This window comes from Mixophyes fleayi, chromosome 4 (assembly GCF_038048845.1).
Source record: "Mixophyes fleayi isolate aMixFle1 chromosome 4, aMixFle1.hap1, whole genome shotgun sequence".
Classification (NCBI taxonomy): Eukaryota; Metazoa; Chordata; class Amphibia; order Anura; family Limnodynastidae; genus Mixophyes; species Mixophyes fleayi.
The window spans coordinates 133495119-133518789 of NC_134405.1; the positions used below are offsets into that span (position 1 = coordinate 133495119).

General features: G+C 43.2%; 1 protein-coding gene across 10 annotated transcripts in view; it reads left to right on the forward strand.

The window, feature by feature from the left end:
• The window catches only part of MYO9A (myosin IXA), a 67303-nt gene extending 62229 nt beyond the window's left edge, over positions 1 to 5074 (forward strand). For 8 of the 10 annotated variants that reach the window (XM_075208344.1, XM_075208343.1, XM_075208345.1 and 5 more), the window contains 6 exons: positions 89 to 220; positions 540 to 663; positions 809 to 862; positions 2900 to 3090; positions 3357 to 3499; positions 3692 to 5074. In XM_075208344.1, the coding sequence (XP_075064445.1) occupies positions 89 to 220; positions 540 to 663; positions 809 to 862; positions 2900 to 3090; positions 3357 to 3499; positions 3692 to 4101 (1054 nt within the window). In that variant the 3' untranslated portion in view covers positions 4102 to 5074. The remainder of the gene's footprint in view (positions 1 to 88; positions 221 to 539; positions 664 to 808; positions 863 to 2899; positions 3091 to 3356; positions 3500 to 3691) is intronic. The other 2 variants (XM_075208347.1, XM_075208348.1) reach the window with 1 other exon arrangement.
• The last annotated feature ends 18597 nt before the right edge of the window (positions 5075 to 23671 follow it).

Genomic DNA, 23671 nt, shown 5'->3' on the forward strand with positions numbered 1-23671 from the left:
TGATATTGCTATATAGAATTTTGTATGTGTATCCTATCCAACCTATATATATATATGTTTATTTACCACTTAATTGTGATGTATTTAGGATCGCACAGCAAGAGGAGACCAATCGCATGTCTGCCAACGCACTAGCAATTGTGTTTGCCCCATGTATTCTACGTTGCCCAGATACCACAGACCCGCTTCAAAGTGTACAGGACATTGGCAAGACGACAGCGTAAGAGAGAGCCAAACATTGGCTGTTTCTTTATAAACCCAGCCAAGCAACTTACTAATTCTCCATGCATTATTCTCATAATTCGTACATATAGCTTCTCTTAAATACTGTGTGATTTTCCTATGTACTATTCCCACTTCTATAAATTGTTGATATTCTTCCTAATAGCCTATCTATTTAGTTGCTCATTTTACACTATATAAAACATACACAACATGTCATTCCATATATTATGCTCCGTAACATCATATGTTGCCCCTTATATGTTCTAATCTATTAATATCTTCTATTCCCTCTGTTCCTGTGTCTCTTGATGTAGCTGTGTGGAACTGATCGTGTTGGAACAAATGAATAAATACAGAGCTCGTCTCAAGGATATCAATAGCCTGGAGTTTGCAGAGAACAAAGCCAAGAGTCGCCTGTCCCTAATCCGCAGGTCCATGGTGAGCAAAATTTGGGTTCTAGGGGGAGTTGAGAGAAAATCTCCAGTTGAACTAACACACTCAGACTTGCCCCTTCTGCTCACCATCTTTAACTCCTCTCCGCTTCTAACCTTCTGCTTTCCTTTCATCTCCTTCTCCAATCCAGAAACCCGTACTAATTGCAGTTAGATTTATGAGCATAAATCGCAGCACCCTGTCGGTATGTATACTAAGATCAGGCTGTCTGTGACGCTCATTCATTTTGTCCCCATTAACACAAGTGTACTTTTTGCACTCACTTTACTGTACCTAGTACCACTGCACAGACGTTATTATGCATGTCTTTTCACCTTAACATTAACTGTGTGTGCTTTCCAACACTTCTACTGTATGCGTTCACTGACACATTCTATCCTCCTCAGTTTACACTTTGTGCATGCTAGTCCATTTCAAGTTCTATTTATCACGATGCAAGCACATTATTTCAATTAAAATCCATATGTGCCATGTGGTGTTATAGCTCTGTTTGTGTTTTGTCACACAACCTATGTACATGTATGTACTGTGTGCATTCTCAGAAAAGCAATAAGCCAGAAATGTAAAGGTTAATGTGACACCCTGCATAAAACTACGTAAGAAGTCCTAAATCATCAAAAATGGATTTTACGTAGTAACTGAAAGCAGAAAATAACTTTTATAATTATCTTACATTTCTCTTCTCAGAATTATAGCGCCAGGGTCATCTGTCTTCTAGAACTCCTGTTAAGTTTATCTCCTGCCTCATTTACAGAAATTTCCACTGACATTAGGGAGATGCCTCCAGAATAGAAGGTGGAGCAGCCAATAAATTATTCAGGCTAACAATACATGCTGGTTATGTGCAGTTCCCGTAATGGAACAAATCCTGTATCAACCACCAGACAACGCTTTAAGTGTTTGTTGACCACACAAATTACGATCCAGAGAGCCAAGTTAAAAGGAACGCTTTCCAATTTAGCCACTCATGTTAGTGCCCAAATTGGACGGAGTTCTATTATTCGGCCTTGGGGAAGACGAGACTTAAATATGCCAATAGCAGTCATCTAGTGGACGATTTTTCCAACATGCCCAATAAGGAATCTGATAATTTCAGAAGGATCATTATTAAGGCTTGCACTCATTTTATGGTCACACACACTGCCGTATCGAGCCAATTACCTTATAGCAACTGCAATATCAGTCTTGCTGAGCAAAAACTGGACACAAGATGTAACAGCTAGGTCTTCTGCAACAATAATCGTGCATGTAAATATTACAGAAAGCCACTGAAAAATATTATCAAGTCATCTGAATATTAAGCCTAATATGTGTGCTACACAACACAATCTTCATGGTTACTGGTTGTCTTGAATTCAGAAAGCAGTAGAAGTTATAAAGGGTAATCATAAAGCACAAAGACTGGAACTAGAATATTTACCGTAAGTTTTATTACAGATCTAAGCATAAACTGCATCCTTAACATAACTTTGCTTCCGTTTTGCATCCAGACCTAATACAACAGTGTATTAGTTGAATACAGAACACATGACATGAGGTTTTACATTTGAAAGATACAACACTACAGTATAATACAATGTAGATTGTGTATACATCACAATATGCACATAAGATACACACACTATATTGTAACAAAAACATTCTGGTTCTTGTCCAGTGTGAAATTGTTTTTGAAAAATTAAAAACTAATGTTAGGAACTGTGACTGGCCCTGTATGTTTTATGGAAAGCATCTCTTCTGTTTATGTATGCATATGTGTGCAATTCTTTACAGTTTTATAACCCGTATATAATTGTGTGTGTAATCATATATTTTATTTTAATACAGTTATTTGCAAACAAATTGCAAATGTATAGTAACCCATGGCAACCAATGAGATTGTATATAGTATCTAGTAAGACAATGTCTGGATGCTATGATTTACTGCACATCTGAACTGTTAGAACCATTATAAATTGTCCCTACTGTTTTCAAAATTAGTGTTTTGTTTGTTTGTTTAGTATAATGTCTCTATAAGCGTAGATAGCTATGTACCAATTTGATTAAATGATAGACGAAAATTAGAAAACTATGTTCCTTTTTTTTGTGACTATTAAGATACAAATGGTATCTCCTAGGTAAATGATAAAGGGATTAACCACTCAAGCCTAAGTACCTGTAGGGACACAAATTTACCAGTTTATAGTAGTATTTGTATTCATGACTGTCTGTCTGTATTTAGGGGAAAGGACGTCTTCGCTCGACTCTGAGCCCTGTGATTTCAGGACGCTCCCCCGTTGTTACAGATGCAGTTGGTGATCATGGGTTATCTACCATTCCATCAGAGGATGAGTCCTCAGACCAGAAGGATGAAGCCATGCAACAAGAGGAGAGAGTACTGGCCCAGCAGATCGAGACTCTACAGAAAGAGAAGTGAGTGATGGTGCACAGTGTGAAATGGTTAGCACTATGAAGGACATTTGATCATTGTTATTCAGATAACAGATCCCATACATATGATGAAAAGCTGCCCTCAGTTCATGGGTCTTTATGTAGACTGTTGTTTTTTACAACTTATAAATAATACATGTTAGTAAAGCTGATGAAAGAGTAATACATCTGTACATTTACTACTTATATTTGTAAAAGGGAGCATTAGTCATTTTCTGTTTTTTTATGCACTTTTCTCCCTCATCCAGAGAGGAGCTTGCTTATGAAATGTTAGCTCTAGAGCCACGAGCCTCCGATGATGAGACCTTAGAGTCTGAAGCATCTCTTGGGACGGCAGACAGCTCTGAGAACCTGAACTGCGAATCTGAGGGTGCTGCATCTAGTAGGAAAGGTAGTTATTTCCATCCAGCTTCACCTGTGTTCATTCTCTGTATTTAAATATTATCCTATTTTCCTTCCTAAGCAGTATTTTAACGTATTATGCATTGTTGTGTTATCTTCCACCTCCTTCATTTATGCCCCTTGACTTCCGTCTTAAAGTTTTTTAAAATCCGTTTTACATTTCTACTTTCCCTTCCTGCAGAAAGAACCTACGCTCTAAGCTCCATGCGAGGACCACAAACTGAGCCAATGCGAGTAAGGAGACCAATCAAGAGAGAAAGTGACAGCACAGACAGTGGAGACCGCAACCTTTCCTCTCCTATTGCCTCATCTTGCTTACCACACCTAGGAAAAAAGAGGTTCCACTTGCACCCTAAATCCCCTTTTTATCGAGAACCTGCCCCAGCTGACTCTCTGGACTCTGGGACCCCCCTACACTTCACAAGTCGTGGAACTTTTAATCCTGAGAAAGGACGTCAAAAACTAAAGAATGTCAAACAATCCCCCCAGAAACCAAGGGATCCTCCAGAGAGTGGTGACCAAAGGACTCTGGGATCAGATGGCAGCTCACAATCCCTTGTCTTGTTTGGGAGCAATGAGTTTATGGTTTAAAGGAGGTATATTCTATCCCTTCCTAAATCTGTTATTGGGAATGTCATCTACCAAATCCCAGACTCTTCTTGCCAAGACCTGTGCCCTCCCCCATAGCTTTACCCTGGTGCCTACTGTGTCACCAGGAGCCAGACCATTTGGCATGCGCTGCCAAAACATACCAAGTACCAGAAGGGTCATGTCTAACAAAAGCCTTATCCAGCTGAATTCACTACTTATGGGACCTCATTACATGACTCTAACACTCCCTTTATCAACATATACTGATCTCAACAGAGAGGCTTTTATTATAAATATTATTATATTAATATTATTAATTTTATTTGTGGTTTCTAAGCCCTATATAAATAAACCATCCCCTTTAATTTAATGCAGCATCTGCACTGTGGTTACACAAAGCTTTGTAAGGGCGGAGCCTCCTGCAATGCATGGATCAACTTCTGTGTGGGGTATGTCGCTCCCCACCTCCCTCCCCCCATAGCCCATGTTTGTTCTCTGCATCTGTACTCCAGACGTAACACTGACCAAAAAAGAACTTTGGACCTATCCAGTGAGTACATTCCACCTGTTCTTTGGGATCCACAATGTATAATCCATAGAACAGATATTTCCAGGAAGTAGGCACTGGATGCTGAGAGTTCAGATCTGTTAATTCAAGCGAAACCTTCTTTTATGCAGAAGAGGACTTGTGTGGGACAGACATAAAAACTGGGCTACAACTGCCTTTTCACGCATAATCCTTCTGGCTGCAGATTTTACCCCAACATAAGCCTGCTGAGCCTTATAAAGGGCAGATACTTCCATACTGAATGTAAATGTCCTGCATCTGGGAGAAGCCACTGAGCGCAAGGTGCAATGGGAGACAGTGCTGTTGTATGTATTCAGTACAATCTGTGTAAATTTACTGCTGTAAAATCCATTACATCGCGAACAAACCCAGAGCTTATTAAAGAACAAAAGCTGCAGAATGTTACTGATTGAATTAGCATTTTTTTTTTCCTCTTAAGTGCAGCATATATTACGATCTCGTCTAAATTAGAACACAAGGATAACAGAGGAGTACAGAAAACAGTATGAGTTTTGAGAACAGACAAGTGAATAAATTAAAGTAGGGCTAAATGGTATATAGGAGTTTCTGTGAAACAAACATGGAGTATTAGAGGAAGCACAATACAATTTCTTGAAGGCATAAGAATATGGGCAGTGATCAGAATAAAATCAGCAAATGGAAATAAAATGGAGGAAGAAAATTGAGAATTATACCCACCGTTAATTTCCTTTCCTCGAGATACTCCATGGCAGCCCTTACAATGGGTTAATATACTGAGCAGCTACTGTAGACAGGAAGTATTTTGCCCCACATGGTCCCTATATAAGGCAGCTCCTCCTCCTCTTCCTTAGTGTCTTTCGTAACTTACCAAGCCGTCCTATAACATAACTATCAGAACAAGGGTAGGAAAATATAGGGCTGCCATGGAGTATGTCAAGGAAAGGAAATTAACGGTGAGTATAATTCTCAATTTGCCTTTCCCTGCTCCATGGCAGCCCGTACAATGGGACATACCAAAGCAGTACAATAGCCAGGAGGGCAACAAACAAATCAACACCTTAATACGGTTAAACTGAAAAAATTATTTACAGCGCTTGTTGGAGAATCTTTCTCCCAAACGGTGTCTCCTTGGAAACAAACGTCAAGAAGATAATGCTTAGAAAAAGTGTGCATCAACGACCATCCAGCTGCCTTACAGATGTCTGTTGCTGATGCATGTGTTCTATGTGCCCAGGCGGTCACTACCGCCCTAGTTAAATGTGCCTTCGGTATCCTAGGTACTTCACGTCCTTTCCCCCTGTAGGCTTGTGCAATCACTTCTCTGATCCACTTCACCAATGTGGGTTTGATGGGGCATGTCCCTTGCGAGGACCTTCAGGAAGTACAAATAGTTGCTCTGTCTTCCTAAGATTTTCCATCTTGAACAAGTAAGTAGATATAGCTCTCACCACATCTAGAGTATGGAGACGTGTTTCGTCACTATCAGTGGGATGAGGGTAGAGAGATGGCAGAACCAATTGCTGATTGATGTGAAAGGAAAATACAACCTTGGGTAGATAATCCGGATTCGTCCTCAAAATTACTTTATCTTCATAGATATTCAGGAAGGGTTCTTCACACCATAATGCATTCGACGAGCCAAAGTGATTGCCACCAAAAGAGCACCTTCAGAGTGAGCCACCTGAGAGATATGTCCTGCAATGGTTTGAAGGGACAAGCTGTTAATGCGTCCAAGACAATATTAAGTTCCCAAGGGGCTAGGATGGTTTTAGTCCCGGTCATAACCTCTTCAGTGCTTGAAAAAGCTGGAAGACGAGACTCTGCGATGACAGCTTGATATCAAGAAGGATGCTAAGAGCAAATACTTGCACCTTTAATGTAGCGGGTGCTAGTCCTTTAACAAAACCATCTTTCAGAAACTCTAACACATCTGGCAGACATGGCATCCTTTGCCATGTAGCCTGCCCAACAAACGAATCTTCAAAATTCTATAATAAATTAGAGGAATTCTTATTCCAAGCCCGAATTAGAATGTCTATTACCTCATCTGAAACTCCTTTGGATTTCAGTAATTGCAGCTCAGTCTCCACGCCATCAAACCAAGGGAATCTGGATTTGGATGTAGAACTGGACCCTGATGTATGAGGCCTGTTCTGACCGGCAATGGTCAAGGATGTTCCAGCAACATTCTCCGTGCTACAGCGAACAAAGGGTGCCACGACCACGCCGGGAGGACTGCTATCACTTCCACCTTCTCTTTTCTTATTTTCCTGAGTACCTGAGGGATGATTGGAAAGGGAGGAAACACGTACCCCAGCCTGAAGTTCTACTCCATTGACAGGGCATCTATTCCTAGGGCCCTGTTTGTTGTCTCTGTGACGGGAGGGGTACCATAGCATTGCTTCCTGTGGCCATCTGGTCTATCTCTGGCGATCCAAGTCTGTGTTATATAAGTTGAAAAACTTCTTTGTAAAGCTCCCACTCTCCTGGGTGGACTTGGTGTCTGCTTAAGTAGTCCGCCACTACATTGTCTTTGCCTGCTACGTGAAGGGCTGAGAGAGATTTCTGGTTCACCTCTGCACATTGCATTAATGCGGTTATTTCGGCCAACATTGCCCTGCTCTTGGTACTTCCTTGCTTGTTTATAAAGGCTACCACAGTCCTGTTGTCGGAGAACTCTCGTAGATGCTTGGTTCGTAGATAGGGCTGGAAGTACTGGATCGCACGCCAGACCGATCTCATCTCCAAGATGTTTCTCTGATGAAATCTCTCTTCGTCTCACCTAGTGACCTGCATGACCATAGTTTGCATGTGAGCACCCCAGCCTACTGAACTGGCGTCTGGTAAGGACACACCAGTCTGGCTCCGAGAGAGTCACACCTTGTTTTCTCAGGCCCAGGAGCTGCCACCAACATAAGGACAGTCTTGCTAGTCTTGAGAGGTTGACTTTGGAAGTCTAGAGACCCCACTGTACGATCCCATTGCGCAAAGAGGTTTGCTTGAAGATCTCTCATATGCCATCTTGCCCATGGAAGGATTCCTATTGTTGAGGAAAACATTCCTAGGAGGCGCAGACATGTTCGCGCTGACACACGAGGTTGAATTTTATTTTGGTGCGCCCTTTCTTGAGATGCATACCTTGTCTGTTCTTGTATTTATTTGCACTCCTAGAAACACAAGCTGTTGTGACAGATGGCTTTTTGATACATTGACTAACCAACCTTGCTGCTGCAGAAACTGGATTACTTGGGCTGTAACCTCCAAGGCTGCTCCTTCTGACTTTGCCAAACTTAGAATATCGTCCAGATACGGCCACAAAGGCACTCCTCTTTCCCTGAGTGCCGCTATGAGAACTATAAGGACATTGGTGAATGTTCTTGGAGATGTGGAAATGCCAAATGGGAGACAAGTGAACTGGAAGTTGCGCCCTTGAATGCAAAATTTCAGAAATTGCCGGTGACGCGATGTGATGGGGATATGAAAATATGCATCCTTTAAGTCTATTGCCATCAGAAAATCTCCTGTTTATACTGCTTTGAGAATTGAATTGATAGATTCCATCCGGAAATGTTTTGCTCGCACATAGCTGTTGAGTGCCCTCAAATCTAGTACTGTCCTGAAGGCACCTGATGGTTTCCAAGCGAGGAACAGTCTGGAATACAACCCCATATTTTCCTGACTTGACGGTACTGGTACGATAGCTTTTGTTCCGTTCTAAGAAGGACAAAGGACTTCTTCACTGAATAAATTTGTTTCCTACTGGGTAGGTATTGAATTCTATGGCATAGCCCTTGGTGACTATCTCCTGGACCCATTTGTCTTGTGTAGTCTGAATGCAAACTTTTGCAAAGCGTGATATCCTGCCGCCCACTGGAGTTAGTGGAGACTGGATCTGCAAAGAGTCATTGGGATCTTTGCTGTCCTTGATTCCCCCTTTTTGCTCTGAAGGGCTGAAAGGACTGTCCTGCCATATTATCTTGATGTCTGGAATATTGTCTCCCTGGCCTACGGGCCTCCTTGAACTTTTGTTTTAGCGAATAAGAGAGAAAACTTCTTACCTTTCTGTCTTGTGGTAGACGATTGGCATTGCCACTTGCAAACTTCTGCATTAGATTATCCAGTTTTTCACCAAACCAGAAACTGCCTTCATATGGAAGCGTTGTCAGACGGCCTTTGGATTGATGATCTGCCACCCACGGACGTAGCCAAAGCGCCCTTCTTGCTACAACTGCTGAGCTCATGCTCCTGGAAGAGAAAACAATCGTATCCAATGAAGCCTTCACACAAGAAATCAATGCTTTTCTGCATAACCTCTAAGGATTTAAGAAGATACAATCTATTTATCTTATCCACAATGTCTGTATGTAGAAAACTGGCCCACAACCTCAGGGCTCTAGCTACCTAAGCCATGGCTATCCCACATTTTAGAGTTATGCCTGAGGAGATGTGTAATTTCCTGAAGGAAGTCTCCATTCTCCTATCCATAGCATATTTTAATGGACCCCCATCATCCGACAGGAGAGTGGTCTTTGAGGATAAACCAGCTATGGCTGAATCCACCTTAGGCACCGAACACCATTTCAGCACATCCTCATCCTGAAAAGGATACATGCGATTTAGTCTCCCCATATTAGGATGACTTTTGTCCAAGGCCTGACATTCTTTCGCAATCAAGTCCTTAATCACCTTATGCCTATGGAACACTCTAGACTTTACTTGGTGCTCTGAAAACAATGCATCCTGCGGTTTGATTGGCACAGTTGACTCCTCAATACCTAAAAATTTGTTAATATGCTTAAGTATAACATTCACAGTATCCAAATTAAGCATCCTGGGATCCTCTTTCACTATCTGACTCCGAGTCCCATTCCTGAGCAGAACTGAATGTTTCAGAGGACGACCCTGGCCTCATGTCCTCCATATCTTCTGCTATAGGGATCCTGTCCCTTATTGCTCTCTATTGTGAATCTTCTGCATCGTTTTAACCATCCATGAAAAGAACTGCTTGAATTGTTCAGAGGACCAGGCTCCTACCGTTTCCAGGGTGCATGACGCACATAACGGATCAGTACAACCTTTCGGTAATCTGCCATCACAAGCTGCACACACACACACGATTTTTCACTTTACATTTCCTTTTTCCCTGCACAAGCTCCACTGACCCACGGTAAACAATAGAAAAAAGGAACTAAGTAACCTATCCTGAGAGTACACTAAAATAACCTTTCTAAGGGCTTACCTTGGGGTGTACTTCAGCTTTTTTGGGGCGGCCTCCAGGTCCATAGTGCATTTGTCCAGGTAGCTGCTGGGTCCTGCAGCATCAAACATCAAGCAAATATTGAGCCTCATATAATGGGCTTCAGCTGCTCAACATAGTGCCTGCTTTTGACATCAACATAGTGAGCCCTTTTTAGCAGATTAACTACCTCACCTGTTTCCATCCTGACAAGTGAGGTAAATGAAGAATAACGCTGCCGGCCACCCACGCACGTCCTCCACATGCGCGCGTGCGTGCACATCCGCCGGCAGTCTCCCAAACACAAGTGAGAAGGGCACTCGTCCCGCCACTTGCCTCACTGAACTGACACACAGAACAGCCAGCAGAGGAAAGCCACAAAACCTTATTTGAGGTAAGCCCTCTCAAATAAAATAAAAAACAAAATAAAAACCACTACACTACACTGTCTTACACACGCTGATACAGGAAGAAAAGACACAAAGGAAGATGAGCTGCCTTAGGAAGAATTTTGCCCCTCCTAGTCCCTATATGTCTGCACTAGCTGATCTGGGTATTAACCCATTGTAAGGGCTGCCATGGAGTAGTGAAAGGAAAGAGCGATTACTGTATATGTTTGTCATGAAAGATTTTGGTATCCATATGTGTCCTGTATTGGGCAACACCTCTTCCTCCTCTTTGCTTACTAGAAATATTTTTAGCTTTTGTCAGTGTCTGACTATTCATTTTAGTGACATAGCCACCTGTCTTATTTTTGGAGCATATCCTAGACATTGCTGTACGAATAACAGGATATTTTTATTTTTTATATTTTAGATGTTTTTTTAATGAAAGGTCAGAAAGTTACACTCTGAAAACAGTATACAAAGTGCACATCAACATGTGACGAGGAACACTTAAAAAACAGACCTAGACTAGAACACCCAATTATTTTTATCCTTTAAATATACAGCCCCACAAATGGTCGGCAGCGCCATACAGAGAGCATAGAACATAGCATAACAGAACAATACAATAAGCACACTGTAGTTAAAAATCTCAACTCAGCTGTAAACAGACACACAGGGCATTAAGGTATCATCATCTTCAGCAGCAGCAGCTATTTATATAGCGCCACTAATTCCTCAGCACTGTACAGAGAACTCGCTCACATCAGTCCCTGCCCCATTGGAGTTTACGGTCTAAATTCCCTAACATACACACACAGACAGACAGACTAGGGTCATTTTGATAGCAGGCAATTAACCTACTAGTATGTTTCTGGAGTGTGGGAGGAAACCGGAGCACCTGGAGGAAACCCACGCAAACACAGGGAGAACATACAAACTCCTCACAGATAAGTCCATGGTCAGGAATCAAACTCATGACCCCAGTGCTGTGAAGCAGAAGTGCTAACCACTAAGCCAGGTATGAGTGAATCCCAAAACACATAGAAACCAGAAAAGGAGAAGAGGTGGGGAAAAGAACTAGAGCCTGCTGAACCGGTGTACAGAATCAGAGCCAGTGATTGAGGTTTCAAAGACAAGGAAGCATTTGAGACCAAGGGCAGGAAACCTGTAACAAGGTTCAAAATGAAGCTGGCATGTCAAAATCAACGGTAACTGAAAGAGGAACACATGAGTTAAGAGGGCCTTGCTTGTGAGAACTTACAATCTAAATAGAGGAGTCCTACAAATAGGAGATATGTTGGCGAGTCAGTGTAAAGGAATTAGTAATAGAAGAAAAAACACTGAAGGTCATAATATTTTGATCAGTTGACTGATTTTGATTTAGGTAGCAGACAGAATTATGTGTCTTATTAACTTAATGTGGAATAACAGGATTTTCTTGGAATCCACTGGGGGCTACGGGACTTTGGGGATATAGAGCCTCCATTACTTTAGCACTTTAAATAAAAACAAATTGTTTTTGTTCCTTCCCCATCCTGCAGGGAACTCAGTCTCTAACTCTGGTTTTGTCCTGTGGGTCTTGGTTAGTAAAATAGCTAAGAGAAATAATATCACTCTAGAATTTTTTTTTTTTAACTTTGGTAAACTTTTAACAAGAGAAAGTGAGTGCTAAAATGGATGGTAGCTTAGTGTTCCCCCAAAGGATTGCGAAAAGGGTTTAATTTAAGTATAAGAATCATGCGGCTCATTCATCCAATTGGGGGACACAGGACCATGGGGAACCCTTCAGTTGAGTACGCTTACAGATTCATGGTGGGCATCACCTTCCCACCAAAACTGGTCCTTAGATGCAAAAACATTGTAAACATTGAAACTTGTAAAATTTTGTAGAGGTATGTACAGAGGACCCTATGGCTGCTCGAGACAGCTGCTCAGCCAAAGCCTCATACACTGACAAAGATTATAGTGGTTCAAAAGGAACTTCTTATACCACCTTCAACACTAAATTCAAGGCCAAAGGGAATAAAGGACGGCTGAATGATAGTCTCAAATGTGTCACGCCCTCTAGGAAACTCTGCACCTCTAGTTAGAGAGTCAGCATCTTTTGGAAGAAAACAAAGTGCAGAGATCTGATCCTTTAGGGAATTCAATCCATTATTCAAGCCATTCTTTAGGAAAAGTAGAAAATGGATCAACTGAAAAGAAGTAGGAAGTTTCCTACTTACACACCAAGAAACCGGTCTTCCAGGCCCTAAAATATTTCTTAACGGAAACCGTTTTTCTGGCTCTAAGCATGGTTATGGTCATCTTAAGTCTTCTTAAGAGTCATGGCTTCAACTGCCATACCATTAATGCCAGACACGCTAAGCCCTTATGGTAAAACAGTCCCTGAATTAGCAGATTCTTCCTTAGAGGAACATGCCACAACAGAATCATAAACATCTTGGACTGGCCGGAGCCACCAACAGCACCTGGAATTGATCTCTTTTTGAGAATGCGCAGCTGCAGCATCGCCACAGGCGGGAAAGGATCAGTTAGATGATAAATGAAATGGTCATGGCGTCTACAACAAATACCTGCAGATTCTTGGTACTGGAGCAGAATTTTTCCACGTGTTTCAGCCAAGACGCCATCATGTCAATATGTGGCTGTCCACAATCTGCTGAAAGATGGTTGGGAGACTATTCTCCTGGGCGTAGGACCAGCTTGTGGAGATAATTGGCCTCTCAATTTTCCACTCCTGTATGAACACTGTTGATATCACCCAAACATTATGTTCTGCTCAGCCTCCCTACTGGCTGATGTACTCCTCTGCAATGTTGTTGTCTGATGGAATTCTTATGAGCTCTTCCAGTAAGAGAAATTGTGCTTGACCTATAGCATTTAGCACCGACTAACTCTGGGACATTTATTGGAAGCTTGTCCTCTGCCAGGTACCACTGACCCTGCAATTGGCAATTAAGAACCACATAGTCCCAGGCCGACATTGTAACAATTGTCCAGTTCCATAAGGCAAAAGGCTGTTGACCCTCAACCACCAGAGAAATGAGCGTTGCGTCCTCAGAGAAATCTGTAGTGTGGTCAAGTGATAGTCCCATTTCGAGATGAGTTGTAGTAGAACACCTGGGAATGGAACTGTGCAAACTGCATAGACTCAAATGTCAAGACAATCTTGCTAAGGACCTTTATACAGAGCAGACAATACACAACTACGTAATGAGTCTATCTTTTGTCCTAGGATAATCACCCTCTGCTGTTGAGTGAAAGGCAAGAACCAGTTTGGATTTCTGATCATTGATAATCTAACAATGGCAGTCCAATATCCATGCCCTTTCCCAGTAATGGGTCTAAAGCAGACTCGGGGACTCTGATGAGAGTGTTCAGGTAAGAAATAATCATTACGACCCTGAATCTCAGTAGCAGCTGTAATCTTAGTAAATACCTCCGGAGCTGTTACAAGACCAATGTGCAGGTACCGAATTGCAGATCTGAGAAGATATTGGCGACCCTCCCAGACTGGTACATGTATGCATTCTTGATATTCCAATGTGGCTGATGACAGAGATCTACGTTTACATCAAGAACTTATACATCTGAACGAAGGAATTGAGGGTTTTGAGGTTTCAAAATGGGCCAAAAGGAACCATTTGGTTTCTGGAGTATATATAGGTTTTAATACAATGCATTCCCCCTCTGGGCTGCTGGAACTGGGTTGAGCAACATCTGAATAGCAATTTGCAGGGCCTGGCATTTCACCCGCTCCACAGTAAGGCCCTCAGTGATACAATCTGTAGTGGAATGGACCCCATGATCCTGTTCAAGAAGCAGACAAGATCCCAGCACAGCCTTCAGGGCTTGGTTTCCAACTTTTGGCAGACCAGACCTGTTTTCCTCTACGCTGTCTTACATTAGTTGCAGAGTACTGCTTTCTCAACACCTGAGACTTCACTGGCAATGTGAAAGAACAAAAATTGAAATCATCATTTTCCCTGTGTCTTAGGAAAATGTATCTGTTCTGGGCCAAATAAGACATCTCTGAATCCACCTCCCAAACATTGAGTCAGAGAGTTCGGCAAGCAGAAAGCTCCAAATATTCAGAAGCCTGCTCATTCACTAGCACTAATTTGTATTTGGACCTAGACCTCCCTGACCGTCGAGGAGATGCTCTGACCACCTTTCGACAGCCTTGTTGACCCTACCAGAAGCTGTAATAGGTCTCAAGGAAGCACCCACTGCTACAAGTATGGTGTGGCCAGGTCCCCCCGAGTGCTGCAGCCATCTTGAATTGGTCTTTGGTACCAGGAGGGTTAATACCCCCGCCGGAGGGGTTAACCTGCGTGCAGCACCAGAGGGGTTAACTCCCGGTGCTAAGCATCGGGAGTGTGACTATATGTATATTAAGTGTAAATGTGTATTTAAATGAAGTGTATATATGTAAAATAAACTATAAGAACTTACCTTCTGCTGGATCCCCTTCACCCTCCAGCAGCCAGCTTCAGTGGCTACCAGAGGGACTTGCAACCAGCCTCCTGGAATCCAATCGTCCAGGAGGTGCAGCGCATCCTGGGGTTCACTGAAAGCTCCCTAGCAGAAGCTCAAGGAGCTTCAGCTAGCGACAGGCAGGGGCTACTGCCTCGAGACCTGGTCTCTCCCTCTCTGGTACTATTTTCGGCTAAGAGGGAGAGCCAGAACCCGGAGCTGTGTCCCTGGAAGTAACTTTGGGCTCGAGATTTAAAAGATAAATCTCCCGGGTACCAGGAGAGGAGAGTGGGCTGAACCTCCTCTCCCTGGCAGCTCGTGGACAGGGGGGTGAAGTACACTCCCCCCTGCCAAAAGCAACAATGTTAAAAGGTGTTAAACTCTATGGGCTAATTCACATGCAGGCTGCATGACTCAGCCCAGTTTGGTTAAAGGGAAAGGAGGATGGATTACCTCCTGCTAAAACTAATCTCCAAATCATTTATGAAAAAGGCATTATTTTGTATTAAAATGTATTCTTGTTTCTTCTGACCTCTTGATCACTGGTACCTTCAATCTGTGTGAACTGTCCTTGTTAGGACTACTGGAGCTAAATAAACATCACTTGCTTCGAAGACCTGCTTGACAACTACTTCCATGCTGAAATTCCTGTGACCTTCAGATTAGACCCAGCTCTAATCCGTTCCCGGCTGTACTGAGGTTTGAACCCAGCTTTCCGGTACCACCGCTTTGCCCGCTACCCAGCAGCTCTGGGGGAGATCCATCCACAACCCTGACCCATAGTAAGAATTCAGAGGTACCAGCAACGGGGTACACTAGTAGTGACAGTTACCCAGAAGGAACGCGGTTCTAGATGCCGTTAAGGAGTCCAGTGGTGGCAGCAGCTTAAGCCCCTCCTACTGCGATTAGAGGGCACATTTGGGATAACTAAAGGGAATTGTGGCAAAGTAAGCCCAGCTGTTCCCAGCAACAACAGACAGGGTGGCATAGGTGGTCCATCCTGTCACAGATTTCTGGTGGTAAGCGGTGGAATAACCCCAGGCGGCTTTTGTGCACCAGTCAGGAGAGCAGAGTTATTCAAGAGAGGAATACCTGCAACCAGGAGAAGGCAGAAGATGTCTAAGTACACTGCAATGTCCAAGGTGGACCTCAAGATACTGTGCCAAGCAAAGAATATAGACATTCCTTATATGGTGAAAAGGAGTGAAATGAGACAGGTGCTGAAGGCCTGGGAATGAGCAGCATGAGACAGCAGATGAGGAACCTGACAAGGACCAGGAGGAGACGGGAACGACAGCCCTAGAGGCATCTGCAGTGACATCCCAGGACACAACTCCTGTTCTCAGCAACAGTCCTCTCCCACAGCGTGAACCAGTGGCGCAAATTCAACAGCGTGATGAGGGTAATATTTCTGTACTAATGCAGCAGCTGGGGTCCCTGGGAGACAAAACAACTAAGGCTGCGTATTAAGTTAGGGGGCAATCGGTGGGCACCGCCTCCTGCAGTGGCCCGTGAACAGTCATCTGCTGCGCCTAGATTAGACTCTCTCCACTTTACCAAATTTGATGATAATCTTGGAGATATTGAAGGACATTTGTAGGTGGTCGAAATGTCTTGTAGCCTTCATGACTTGCCCAAACAAGAGTAGATAAAGTATATGGATTCCACGCTACAAGGTCGTGCAGTGGAAACTTATCACGGATTGGCCCCAGAGGACTGTGCGGACTACGATGTGGTAAAATGGGCCCTCCGTAAGCACTATGTTATTACTCCATAGACCTACCGGCAGAAGTTTTGGGACTTGGCTAAAAGCACCCATATAAGCCATGAGGCATTTGCCAACCAGTTGCGGCGTTTGGCAATAAGTTTCACCGCTGGTGCACCCTGGAGGTGAAGGAGTGGGTATTGGGCCGTAGCCCAGCAGCCCTGGAAGAAGCGGCCCAGTTCCTGGATCATTATGTGGCTGTCAGGCCACACTGGCAGAAGCGCCAGGTTAACAGTCAACCCCAAAGGACTGTACAATAAGGAGGACACCCCTCTTCTACTCACCTCCAAATGCAAGTACCTAACCATTCGGGTGCCACTCGCCAGCCACCGCCCCAACCTGTCCCTGGGCGTTATCAGAGACCATCAGAGCCCAGGCTGGATAGGAAGTGCTACAGCTGTGGTAAAACTGGTCACCTCAGGATTGACTGTCTCACTGCCCCAGCACCCCAGACTCATGTCACTAATTAGAGTCCTGGGGCTCGACTGACTTGCTTAACTGGCGAAGGTGAGCCATTAAAGATTCTTTCCACCCCTGCCAGCCCAACAGAGTGTGGCGTGTCTGAAGGTGACTTTGGGGGTTTCTTTTTGGACACACAGGTGACTCTTCCCTCCAAAACATCTGGAGGAACTTGTTGCCAGTCCAAGTGGAACCCCTGCAGGGGGTTCACCTGCACCTGGTCTGCTCAATACTTCCTGCATTCTCTTGATTGGCTAATTGCCTGTCAGCTCTGTCTATTTAAAGCACCTGCTTCTCTACCAAGTACTAAAAAAGTGATCAGCGCACGGAGAACTAAAGTATACAATATGGCACTGAAATGTACGTGAAGATGTTTATAGCCCTTTTGTGACAATGTAGTAAAAATAACGAGTCAGTAGTTTACAATATGGTCTTACCCTGCTCTTTCCCTATATACACTCGAAATTTCCTCTCCTCGGTGTCAGCGGGGTGCAGGCTTCCCAATCTGTGGCGCGATGTGTAGAAAGGAGTACAAGTAGTTCCAGATGGTATTCGGCTGTGAGTACAGCTCGTGCCGTCTGCAGTGGAACGCAGGTGAACCGCACAGTTCCTTCTGTCACTTCCTGTATGGACGGATGCCCAGATAGTACAAACAAGAGTGCAAAAGCTGCAATGGTGCTGAATGAAGAAAAAATGTAAGTTTTCCGACGCGTTTCGTCCCTAGGGACTTTCTCAAGGATAATCCTGGTTGTAACAGGTTGCTTTTTATAGTCGAAATTTCGACCAACTTTATTGATAAAATAGTGTTTCGACACATAATATAAAATTCATTGATACGCTACCGTATCCGTAAAATATATACAGATATACTCTGCATATAATAAAATTGTATCTTGATAGGACACAAGTGTATAATGCTATATTTTATGACAGGAATGGCCATAAATCAAATTCTAAATTTAGACCTAAAGGAATGAGGGTTTTTAATTTATATATAAATTCTGTTTCTATTTTAGACATGGTTGCAATATAATTTCCCCCTCTCCAATTCTTTGGTACCAGTTTGATGCCTTTGAATTTTAATCCTCCTGGGTCCTTATTATGATAAGTTGAAAAATGTTGGGGAACAGTGTGTGTAGTAATTCCCTTTTTAATATTTCTTATGTGTTCCATAATACGAATTCTCAGTTTTCTTTTTGTCCTCCCCACATATTGGAGGCCACATGGGCACTCCAATAAATATATGGTTCCTTCAGAATTGCAGCTAATATTTTCTTTGATGGAAAACCACGCAGATGGATGCTATAACACCTATCAGATGTTATGCCGGAATACAGACCTGCATAACCAACAAATACAGTTCATTATGGACAGTATAGAATTTATACTTACCCATAACTATTTCTGGCATGAGGGTGTATTTTACCATCAGGAGAAAGGGACCGCTATGGGCAGCCGCTTCGCACCCAGTTATGCGAATTTATTTATGTCGCAATGGGAGGAAGACAACATATGGTCCAATAATATCTATCAAGATCAGATCATCTGCTGGTATAGATATATAGATGATATTATCTTTATATGGAATGGGGAACAGAGTATACTGGATAATTTCCTTAGAAATATTAACCGTAACGATGTAAACTTAGAATTTACGGCCAGTACCAGTACCTACCAAATTCAATTTCTAGATTTGGAAATTTATATCCAGGATGGACAGATAATGTCACGAAACTATATTAAAAAAGTGGACTGTAATAATTTCCTTCCTGCAAACAGTAATCACCATCCATTATGGATTAAAAATATACCTAAAGGACAATTTAGAAGAGTCCGAAGAAACTGTTCCAATTTAACTGATTACATTAAACAAGGAGATAACATGATGGAAAAATTTATAGAAAGGAATTACAACAAAAATATTTTACAAGAAGCCTTTCAAAATATGAAGGAAGTGGAGAGAGACACACTTATGACATATAAAGGAAAAGACGAAGAAGAAGAACTGAAGAAATTCGATACTGTGTTTATTACAAAGTTCAGTAGTCATTTCCAAGTCATAAAAAACATAATAGAAAAACATTGGCATATTCTCTTACATGATGAAATTCTAAGCCAAATCATCCCAAAAAAAACCATCATTGTATATAAAAAAGCAGACAATTTGAGAAATATGCTCACAAGAAGCTATTTACCAATTGAAAAGGAGAAAACCACTAGAAATACAGTAGGTTTTTTCTATTGTAACAATTGCTCTTGCTGCAAGAATTGCAAAATTAATTCAACTACCCCGATGTTAACGTACAGTTCTGCAACTACTAAAGAAATATATTCCATCAAAGAAAATATTAGCTGCAATTCTGAAGGAACCATATATTTATTGGAGTGCCCATGTGGCCTCCAATATGTGGGGAGGACAAAAAGAAAACTGAGAATTCGTATTATGGAACACATAAGAAATATTAAAAAGGGAATTACTACACACACTGTTCCCCAACATTTTTCAACTTATCATAATAAGGACCCAGGAGGATTAAAATTCAAAGGCATCAAACTGGTACCAAAGAATTGGAGAGGGGGAAATTATATTGCAACCATGTCTAAAATAGAAACAGAATTTATATATAAATTAAAAACCCTCATTCCTTTAGGTCTAAATTTAGAATTTGATTTATGGCCATTCCTGTCATAAAATATAGCATTATACACTTGTGTCCTATCAAGATACAATTTTATTATATGCAGAGTATATCTGTATATATTTTACGGATACGGTAGCGTATCAATGAATTTTATATTATGTGTCAAAACACTATTTTATCAATAAAGTTGGTCGAAATTTCGACTATAAAAAGCAACCTGTTACAACCAGGATTATCCTTGAGAAAGTCCCTAGGGACGAAACGCGTCGGAAAACTTACATTTTTTCTTCATTCAGCACCATTGCAGCTTTTGCACTCTTGTTTGTACTATCTGGGTATCCGTCCATACAGGAAGTGACAGAAGGAACTGTGCGGTTCACCTGCGTTCCACTGCAGACGGCACGAGCTGTACTCACAGCCGAATACCATCTGGAACTACTTGTACTCCTTTCTACACATCGCGCCACAGATTGGGAAGCCTGCACCCCGCTGACACCGAGGAGAGGAAATTTCGAGTGTATATAGGGAAAGAGCAGGGTAAGACCATATTGTAAACTACTGACTCGTTATTTTTACTACATTGTCACAAAAGGGCTATAAACATCTTCACGTACATTTCAGTGCCATATTGTATACTTTAGTTCTCCGTGCGCTGATCACTTTTTTAGTATTGAATGTATATATTTTTTCAGCAGCAGGAGTTCTCGCATTAGGAGAAGCGCCGATAATCCCACTTTGCTTCTCTACCAAGTTGTAAGATCTTCAGGATTACGCCACTATCCTGTGGTAACACTCTGCAGATTATTGCGACCATCATTACCATCCTCCTGTGTTATTCAGCACACTGCTCTACTGTCTCCTAATCTCTCAGCCATCCTGGTGCTCCTCATCCGTAGCATCTTCAGTTATAGTGCTGGTTCTCTTTACAGTTTCGCTCATCACCTCATAGGAGAACCGCAACCTGCAGTCAGGGAGCTGCGAAGACCAAGCACCTTGCTGGAGCCTCTGGCGAAAACCTCCCACTCCGTTAGACTCCGCACCTTCTAGGAGGTATTGTCAACGTGAGCAGACTGTATGGGTACTCCTCTGAACCTACTGGTTGTGACACTGGAGAAGGAAGTGCCTGTAGCAAGGGTGTATCTGGCTGAGAGTTGCGAGATGTTGCCGTTACTGATGTGATCTTGGGCAACGAAGTTGGGGGTGGAATTGTGACCGCACTTCTGAACTCTAGTACCCGGAGCCAAACTGCCAAACTACAGTCTTCAGGATCTGCATCTGCACAACCCAGCTCAAAGGAAAAGAACACATCTGCTATTTCATCAGAAAACATCCAGCCTTTTGCCTCTGTAAAGACTACATCCCCTAGCAATGCAAAGGATGTTGTCTCTTGCCAACCCGATCTTGTGGGGGTGCCCGGTGATGCTTCTGTCCCTAGCAGTATGCCACCTCCAGCGGTGAGTATAGCTGACCACAGTGACTCCCCCTTTGACTGACTCCACTTTGACTGACCCTAGTAACCCCAACATAGACCCCCCTGTAGCATATCCTGAATTCGATGATTGTGAGGGCCGCAGGGAAGAGTTCAGGGCAGCTCAGCTCTCTGATCCCTCACTGGAAGGCATGAGGCGCCAGGCTGGCGACAGCCTTTCAGCGATGGAGGTGGGGAGAGTGACCTGGCGTAAAAAAGTTGTACCGTGCAGTTAGGAAGGTAGATGGGGATAGACCAGTCAGGGAATAAGTTCAACTGGTGGTGCCATGGGCTTTTTGCGCGCAACTGATATCTGTTGCCCACGAAATCTCTATGGCGGGACACCAGGGAAGAGACCAAACACTGAAGTGCCTGAAACAGAACTTTTTCTGGCCGGGAATGTCGGATGACGTCTGGGCCTACTGTAAGTCCTGTAATGTGTTTTAGAATCTTGGGCGCCCTAGTGCTCGTGCTCCCCTCAGATCCTTGCCAGTAGTTGGGGAACTTTTTAAGCGAGAGGTGGAGATAGTAGGTCCCCTGCCTGTGCCCAGTAGATCGGGGAAGAGGTACATCCTCACCATGGTGGACTACGCTTCCCGGTATGCAGAGGCTGTAGCTCTGTCCTTCTTTACTGCGGCAAAAGTAGCGGACGCGCTGCTAGGAGTATTTAGCAGAGTAGGGTTCCCTAGTGAAATCCTAACCCGATCAAGGGACACAGTTCATGAGTAAACTGGTCCTCTGTTTCTGGGAGTGCTGCAACTCCATACTGCCCTCTACCATCCCTACACTAATGGACTGTACGAGCGGTTCAATTGCACTCTGAAGCACATGCTACGGGCATTTGTTACTTCAGAGGGGGGGACTGGGAACACTACCTGCCGCACCTCCTGTATGCTTATTGGGAGGTGCCGCAGGAGTCTACCGGTTTCTCCCCCTTTAAACTACTATATGGCTGCAGAGTCTGGACCTCTTGACCTGTTCCGGGAGTCTTGGAAAGGGGAGCTACCCACCCAGGATGTCTCTGTGGTGGAGTATGTGTTGAGGCTCAGAGATAGATAAGAGAATCTCATGGGGCTCGCGCAGACTAACCTAGCGGAAGGTCGGAAAGAAGGTTCTTCTTCTGATGCCCATGCACCAGAACAAGCTCCAGACTGCCTGGACTGGACACTGTCTCAAAACGCCTGAGTGATATCACTTACATGGTGTCATTTGATAGCGACGGTAGGTGGTAGCGGACCTACCTCGTAAATGTGTTGACGGCATACCACAAGCATGTGGAGTTGTTAGCAGTGGTTTGCTGCTTACTGACTGAGGAACCAGGAAATGACCCACTACCTGACCTCCTCGCGGAGGTGAAGGTGGTGTAGAGGAAGTGGGCTGGGATGAGCAGTTGAGTGGGCGCAAGAGGAAGCAGCTTGAGGCAGTGCTGTGGCCCTTTGCGACTCAGTTTAGTAAGAAGCCCGGCTGGACTTCCTTGGTGATGCACCATATGGACACTGGTGAGCTTAGGCCCAGTTAGGCAACCTGCTTATCAGGTCTCACCAGAAGCCAAGTAAAATATATACAAGGAGGTACAGGAAATGCTTGAACTAGGGGTCATCCAGCCATCACATAGTCCATGGGCGTCCTCTGTTGTATTGGTTCCCAAGTAGGACAAGGCAACACAGTTTTGCAAACATTACCGCTGGTTGAATGAGGTTTCTTGGGTTCCCTGTTGTATCTGGCACCTATAGCTGATTATAATGTGCTAGCTGTGTTATGCTCATGTTATGATAATTAAATCATAGGATTGCTCATTATGTTCACTTCAGTTCTGAAAAGTGGTTATTAGGTGGCATGACTAGTATCTTGTATTAAGATAAATAGGTGGAATAGGGAAAGTTAAAATAGTTATGAGAGTAAAGAAAAAAAAATTGTGACCCATTGCAGATCAACCAGTGCCCAGACAACGTACCAGCTAATCAGCCTTCACACAGCATGTTTGACAGCTTCTATAACACATTTCCAGCTCTCTTACCCAGTGGCAGAATGAAGCATTTGTAAACCCCATAGCAATTTTTTTGTAAGGACCCCCATGTACATAGTGCTCTGTATTGCAGTTTTATATGGTTATATATCCTGACAGGAGAGGAACACTGCATCAGACGACGAAAAACAAAATTTGAGAGAGGGCCTGGCGACGACGCTCCACCGCTCTGCTATCCAAAGAGCTAAGAGAGGGCCTCTTTTCATCATGACTGGGCCCGCCTTATGCAAGTGATGTCCGGAATGGGAGCCAACTGCACATGTGCCAAATCCCACTCTGCTTTTTTTTTGTCAGGCTCCCTATAATAGCTGCTGCACCCCCTTCAGTGGCGGTAGCTATGCCACTGTATCACTCTAATAAACAGTATATTATAACAAGGATAATAGGTGCTTTATGATGTTAATATTCAATGTTAAAAACAAAACCTACAATTTAAATAATACGATCCTACCCCTATTCTCTAACTAGAGATTATACAGATATAAGACAATTTTGACTTTGAGTGACTTAAAAAACAAATGCTTATTACCTAGGAATTTACAAGAAGCTGTGTGCA